We start from the raw sequence: 8056 nt of genomic DNA on the forward strand, positions 1-8056 counted from the left end.
ATATATATAATCTCAATCTCAGAATCATACCCTGATTTGTGCCATAGAGGATTTGAGATAGAATCAAGTAACTAAAAGGATCCTAATATATTACTGTTCACTGCACCAAACAAAAAATTCAGAACTCGTGTTTTAATGTTTACAATGCTTAGATACATCAATAAAAAATAAATGAAATAAAATGCTTAGCTAACATGGGAAGCAGAGAAAAAAGCAGTGTTCCTTCTACATTTTAAAGCAAAGCTTGGCTGTGTTAACAGCTCTACAGAATAAAATCTACAGCACAACAAAGTTTAAAATACACATACTTTTTGGATCTAACGATTCCACTTCTCAGAATTTTTCCTACAGTTGCACTTACAGAGATATATGTGTACAAAGGATGTAAGCAGCATTACTGTTTTGAATAAATTTTGGTTTTATAAACTTTAGATTCACGGCTGGGCCCGTGAGCCATGGCCGCTGAACCTGTGCGTCCGGAGCCTGTGCTCCGCCAACGGGAGAGGCCACAACAGTGAGAGGCCCGCGTACCGCAAAAAAAAAAAAAAAAAGTCCTTAACTTGATAACTTTGAGGAGCACTGATCAGATATTTTGTAAAATGTTCCCCAACCTGGGATGTTTTCCTCATGATGAGACTGGGGCTATAGGTTTTTAGGGGAGGACCACAGAGGTGAAGTGCCATTTTCATCATCTCACATCAAAGGTACATACTATCAACATGACTTAAATCACTATTGAAGTTGACCTAGATCACCTAACTGAGGTAATGTCTGTCAGGTTTCTCCACTTTAAAGTTACTATTTACCCCCCTTTGCATACTGTCCTCTCTTTGGAAGGAAGTCACTACGCACACCCCACACTTACAGAGCAGGGCATTATGCTCCACGGCCCTTTGAGCGGGAGGATACATAAATTATTTGGAACTGTTCTGCATGGAAGATGTGTCTCTTCTCATTAATTTATATCACTATGGACTCATGAATATTTATTTTATACTTTGGGTTATAATCCAGTATTTTGTTGTTCAAATTGTTCCATCTTTGGCCATTGGAAGTTCTTTCAGTTGGTTCTTATATCTCTTTGACATATCCCCATCATTGTGGGCTCATTTTTTTGAGCACTTCCTTACTTTCTAGTAACCACAAGATACTCCAGGCTCATCTTGTATATATCCTGCCCCAGTCACTCCAGCCCTAGAATCAGCCATTTCTCCCAGGAGCCCTTTCCTTTTACTGGAAAATGGTATTACAAGCCACGTTCTGGAGCTAGATGTGCTCATTGTTACTGGTACACCTAGGCTCTCAGCTGAAAGAGCAAGGAAATAAATGTCTGTATACTAACCCAATACGTATATACACATCTGTAAATATTTCTATATGTAACCATCGGTATCTATATTAAGCTAAACATGAGTTCATACTGATGTCTCCAACTCTTCTCTATTGCCAGAACCATTATTTTTAATAAAAAAAAATAGAAATACAGAAGTTTGTTTTCCAGAGGACATTAACTACACTGCGGGAGATCCATACAGGGAACATTATGCAATCAATTTTTAAAGGTTTAACTCTATATGTACTGGTATGAATTCTATAATATATATTAACTGACAAATATATATGTACATACAAACACAATTTCCAGAAGGAAATACAACAAAAGGTTAACAGTAGATAACTTTGAGAAATGGAAATGGGGTTAGAACATGCATTATCAACGGGTCACCCTCAAAGAGGAAAAAAATATTAGATATGACAATGGCCTGTAGCTCTCCAAAGGATCACAGTACACAAAAAGACACAGAGTGTACCAGTGGTATTAAAATGTCATGGGGAGGGGAAGTGATTAGGGGAAAAAATGTCTAAAAAGACTCCTTTGGAGAGTATAATGAAATAAAGATTGAGAAATAATGAGTTAGAAGGAACAGGTAATTGTACTTTTTACTCCATATGCTTTTTTCTTCTGTGAGTATATGTTTATTTTTTAATTTAATTTTTTAAAAAAACAAAAGTAAGACTGATCTACCTAACGGCAGTGTTAGGTGAATAGTGAAATTCTGACTAGAAGTTGTAGTTCCTCAGGCCATGCTGAATGTCCATCTCACAGAGGGTCACCCCAACAGGGTCCTCTTTGGCAGTGGCTCACCAACTTTAGGAAAATGCATTTTTAATACTCTGGTTTACAAAAATCATATGGCCCACAATGCCTAAAATACTTATCTCTGCCATTTACAGAAAAAGTCTGCTGACCCCGATCTCCACTATATTAGCTTACATTTTTTTTGGTATGTTCATACAGTGGAATACTACTCAGCAATGCAAACAAACGAACTATAACTACATGGGACAATACTGATAAATCTCACACACATAATGAGTGAAAGAGGACAGAAGCAAATAACACACACTGTATGATTCCGTTTATGTACATTTCAGAAACTTGCAAAACTCATCTTTGGTGGCATTGGATATCTTTGGGAAGAGGAAGGTGATAGTGATTGGAGGGGTTATGAAGGGGCTTCTGGAAATGTTCTGATTTAAGCGTTGTTAGAAACATACTTGCTTTTTAAAAATAATTCACTGAGATGTTCATCTGTATTCTGTGCAGTTTTCTCAATCCATGTAATACTTTGTTCTAAAAGCAAAAAATTTTAAATGCAAATCTTACAAAAATGTAACCAGATGAAGAAATATAAATTTACCAGCCTTTTCAGAGGTAACTAAGTAAGTACATATGTACCCTGGTTGTTCAGATACAGTTAGTCCCTGGACCACACTTGGAAAATAGTGGTGTAAAGCCAGGTTTGCACCTGACACCAAGGCAACCATTTAGTCCCAAACGGCTTTCTACTGACTGACTTTGTATGGACCCGAGATTGACAATGCTTCAGCTTTTCCAGATAAATAGGGTCATTGTGGTAGACAGCAGTTTCAGACCCTTTTGTCAAAATAATGCTCTAGCTACTTCCTAGCCTGGAAGCCAAGGGAACACTGGAAGCCTCTTTTAATTACTAACTCTGTTCTAAGAATAAACTTGACTAAATTTCCATGTAAACCTTAAGCACTAGCTCAATAATCTTGGAGAAAATGATACCAACTCTCAAGATGAAAGGTTACCTTGCTTTAAAACCAATTATCTTACCATTTTAAATAGTGTCAGTCCAAGAATAGCCCATAACTTTTATTTGTTTGTTGTTTTGGTCTTACATTAGAACATCCTTTTTGCTAAGTGGCAATCATTCTCTTCAAAACTTCCTCAACAAGATCCAAATGCCATGGCATTATGATGACAGTTTAGTGGACATCTGCTGTTTGTGTCTTTCTAGCCCGCATCCCCCCTTCTGGTAGTGGCACACCAGTCTTTTTTGGACTACTCCAATCCATTGGTCTTTGTGGAGGCTGCCAATCAAGGTGCCCTGCCCTTCCCTGGCCAAAGCACTTTAAACACATGACCCAAATGAGGCTAGTTAGACACTCTACCACCATCTCTAAACTAGGAACTCCTCACCAGCAGGGACAAGGTTTTTTCCATCTCTATATCTCTGAGGCCTAGCACAGTGCCTGGCTATGAATATTCAATGCATGTGGGCTGAATGAAATACAAAGAAAATCATGTACCTTAAACAAATGCTGAGCTAAGTCTATCATTTCCCAACAGAATTCTGAACACTGTATTATGTTTTGTAAGGAAAATGTCCACTTCAGTAAGCTAGGACATATGCATTGGAAATAGTATCGCAAGTTGCCATTTCTCAGTGCATTAAAGATGTCAATCAGTCCAATAAAATAAAGCCGCAAAAAAGACAAAAGGAGAATTACCTCATTACCTCAACATCTGCTTGAACATAAGCAATCGCACACTGGCTAATTTTTTTTAAAGGGACATAATATAACTTTCTAGAAAGACATAATATAGCTAATTATACCATTCACTAGAAGGGAACATACAATGTTTTGAAGTAATTCAGAAGTGGGTGTGATTTATAAGACATAGAGCTTAGGGAATGTTAAGTATAAATTAGAGATTGTTCATATTATGACAGACTCCGTCATTACATTTCACAACTTTTGTCAAAAGCAACCTTATTCACCACACCACTAAAGACTTCACATTAGGGAAGGCTGCTGTCAGCTTTGCCATTTAGAGTTGATGGCAACCTTCTTTCTGAACACCCTCCTGGGGAATGGGTTCAAATTTTAGACTTAAAATACACCAGGGAAGAAACGATATGATGAAACCTAAATGGCCAACAAACATGTAAAAAGATTTCAAACCTCACTAATTACCAGGTCAAAAAAATTTTTTAAAGGTACCATTTTTGTTCATCAGATTGGCAAAAATTAAGCAACCTGTCAGGCTGTCAAATTAGTAAAGACTGCTGTTGGTCACTGTTGACCAAAGCATGGGAAAATGGACACTTCTGGGGGGAATGTGAACTGGTACAGCCATCTGGGGAGGGGGGTACTTTTGCAATGCCTAGCAAAACTTTATACATATACGCCCTCTAAGCCAACAATTCCATTCCTAAGAATCTATCCTAGAAAAAAAAATTTTAATTGTACAAACTGATTTGTATGATTATTTGATTAATGACTGTCTACTAGACAATAAACTTGTCTGTCTGGTTCACCATCTCTTCCCCCAGTGCCCAGCACATGGGCATCACATATGACAGGTACCTAGTATTTGTCAAAGGAGTAAATGAATAGGTTTACTCAGCCTAAAAAAAGAAAAGCAGAGTATTTAATCGATAATGGCTCTTCTTGTTCACATTAAATAGTAGTGGAATTATTCACAATGTTAACAGGCTGTAAAAAGTACTGTCTACTTTTAAAAATAAATCACACACACCGGCTTACAAAATTGATCATAATATTGGTAAGAGCCCAAACACCTAGGTGCCAGGTTTTCCTCCTCAAATCCCTAGCCTCCCAGTTAGTTCCGCAGGTTAAACAGCAATTAAATACTCTTGAAATAAATCACTTGCTATCACAGTCTATGATCCACTGACAAATGCTCCAAGTTTGAAATGTATAAAAATGACACCATGGGCTGATAAAAACCCCAACACCTGTGTAACCAGACTCAATATCCTAAAAAAAAAGTATACGCTTTAAGAAACACAAATTTCAAAGTCTAACTGTTCTATTGCCTTTGATATGCTCAAAATTGAGGAAATATATCCTCTAAAAATACTAATGCATGGATTTGTTTGTTTTCCAACATAACTGGAGAACCAGAAACTTAAGAATCGTCCGTTTTTCTCAAGTCTCAAATCCAACACAGAGATAGAGATGTATTCCAAAATCAAATATAAATAACTTGTGGATTATCTGCACTGTTAAATTATCCTTGAAATTATATACATAATGAAAAGAAGTGAAATTTGAAATTTTAACATTATTTGAAAACTGACCATCCATCAAAAGACCTGGTATCCACTGACAGATACTACCAATAATGAAAGCTCCAACAGTCTAGAATATGAATTAAGAGTCTTTATGTTGGGTGACGGGGGCAGTGTTATCAGGAATAAAATACTAATAAAATCCAGCCCTTCACTAAAACACTTGAGAAATTCCAGATAAAGGCATGTTGCCCAACCACTAGATTCACTGATTCTGTGACTTCATGACCTTAGACTAATCTAGGATGGGAGTTGACAGTACGTGGGAAGGCAAAAGCCATTAATATTTATCCAGCACTTTCTAGATGCTAGATACCAGAGAGGAATGTGTTCTGTCCATTTTCGAGAGGTTAAATATTGATAATTTCCCCAAGGTCACACAGTTACTAAACAGTCATGTTGAGATTTGTTTCCAGGAGTGTGGACTGCAGAGGGATCAAAATACCCTTATGAATGGTATGTCTGTGGTCTCGAGGAGCAACAGGTCACAGTACTGGACAGACCTCATAAAATCATCTGGTTTAGCTCTTGCGCGTAGTCAGGTCAGGCTTGATTAACCATAAGACCCACGGAAGGGAAGAGACTCTTCCAAGTTCACAGAGTTGGTGAGTTAAGTCAAGAGAAGTGAAAGAGCTGGGATTAAACACCAGGATTAGCCACAGAGCGGGGCCCCTTCCACTATACGGCCATGTAAGCAAGTTATTCAGGAAAACATATGTTCCTACACATTTTTACTTCCTAAATCTGCATGGTTCCTCTTTCTTGACCCATATTCTCAGGCCACCTTTGGTCAGGGTAATAATAATTTTAAATTTAAAAAGTGTTAGGTTCACATATGATCTTAATTTGGCTTTGTTCAGAAGTGTGGTTAAGTGATGAAAATCATTGACTACAACAGTTCTTTATTAAGAGATTAAAACAGTTCTTTATCTAGTTATCAGGCAATGCAGAAATGCATGTACATGGCTTTCCTGCGAACCAGAGACAAGTCCTAATTCAAGAAGCCCCGCACAGGCAGGGTGTTGCCTCACTGACAAATAAATTGCTAAAAATGGGAAGCGATAAAACACACCATGGCCTGCAAATCCTCGCTGCTAAGGAAAGAGGAACTAGGCCAAACCAGAATGAAAAGCTCGGAAAGGCTGTCAAGCAGCGCCGCAGGCGCCAACGTGCAAGGGGGGGCCGAGGCCAGGGAGCGAGGCCAGCAGAGCTGCCTAAACCGCCGCCTCTCCAAAATAACCAGCCCCACTCGCTTCCCCCGCGTGTACGGTGGTACCGTGGGACCTCGTCCCCGCCAAATCCTTGGCCCTTCTCCTCAACCCCCATGGCCGGCTAAAGCGACCAACGGGTAGCGCTTCCCGCCCTGCCGGGCACGACACTCCCAGGCACAAGCAAAGCACGTTACCCTCTGCCCCGAGCTCGCCAAAGCGCGCAGGGCGCGGAGAATGCTTTTCCACGGGTGACGGAGCTACTGGGGGTGACTACGACGGCCGCAATACCTCCCGCCCAGCTTCCACCACCGCAAAGCCAGCGCCCTGGAGCCGTCCCCGCCCATGGGCCGCGGCTGCCCGCACCTGGCGGCCACACGCCCGCCTACCTTGCTCCTTCAGACTGGAGATGAGCTGCAGCTGCTTCTCCTCGTCCGAGCTGTTCATTTTGGCAGGTGGGGCCGGGAATAAAAGGAAAGGAGGGAGAGGCGAGGGGTACAGTGGGGGGAGGGGAAAGAAAAAGCAAGATGCCGGTGGCTTGCGGCTTCACTACCCGGAAGTTGGATTTGCTCCCGCTCCTCCTCCTCCTGGCGCGGAGCGCGCGGGTGAGATCATCCCCACGCACCTACTCAGCGGCCTTGGCTGCTTCACCTGCAGTCAGGCGGAGGGGCGGGGACAGGCCGGTAGCCCGGGGGCAGGAGGTGGGGACGTAGGAGGCACCCACGGTGGCACCTGGGCCCGCAACCCGTGCGTAGCCTGCGGCCGCCGCTGTCCCTCGCCTTCCTCCGCGGAGGCCGGCGCCGCAGGATGCGCAGGGGAAAGGCGTGCGGGGCTGCGTGAGTTCGCTGTGGCTATCTCCTGCACCCTCTTCTCCGCCTCCACCCCGCCGCGGACACCCAGACGCGCGTTCCGGAGAAAACCTGCCCTGGGTCTGCAGCGTCAACGAGAACCCCACTTGGAACGCTGTCAAGAGCCTCTCCCCACGAGCGAGATGTAATTAGCAATAAACACCCAGGATTCTTCCCCAATTCTCGTACAGTGGACTCTGGGGGCGGTGTGGGAAAACCTAGGTGCCCTCAGGGCCGGGCTCTGTGTTAATATGTTTTGCACCTTGATAAGCATACAGATACTGGTCAGGCCAGTCTGGTAAGTTCCAAGGAGGGCGTGGTAGTCAGCTGGCTTCCTCCAGCAACACCGGTTTGAGAAATGGTCAAAACTGGGCACTGCAGCACGTGGATCGCCAGGCCTCGCGGATCATCTGGTTTGCGGTGGAAATATCTTCTCTTCAGGGTAGAGGCCACTGCAGTCCAAATACCTAAGGTCATACATCTGCCTGGCAGCAGAGCCTGATGAAGTGAAGCCCAGCATTTGTCCCGCTTCACTGCCTTCTAGGCTATTTAAACCCAGGTCTGGGTTAGAGCCTGACCAGAAAAGGGGCGG

The 8056-nt window shown here is 42.4% G+C and overlaps 1 protein-coding gene across 2 annotated transcripts in view; it reads right to left on the reverse strand.

Annotated features, from left to right (window-relative positions):
* SHTN1 (shootin 1) overlaps positions 1 to 7294 on the reverse strand; it is a 101653-nt gene extending 94359 nt beyond the window's left edge. The window contains exon 1 of one of the 2 annotated variants that reach the window (XM_060126458.1): positions 7006 to 7294. In XM_060126458.1, the coding sequence (XP_059982441.1) occupies positions 7006 to 7063 (58 nt within the window). In that variant the 5' untranslated portion in view covers positions 7064 to 7294. The remainder of the gene's footprint in view (positions 1 to 7005) is intronic. The other variant, XM_060126459.1, reaches the window with a different exon arrangement.
* Positions 7295 to 8056: the final 762 nt, after the last annotated feature.

Source organism: Lagenorhynchus albirostris, chromosome 16 (assembly GCF_949774975.1).
Source record: "Lagenorhynchus albirostris chromosome 16, mLagAlb1.1, whole genome shotgun sequence".
In the NCBI taxonomy this organism is placed as follows: Eukaryota; Metazoa; Chordata; class Mammalia; order Artiodactyla; family Delphinidae; genus Lagenorhynchus; species Lagenorhynchus albirostris.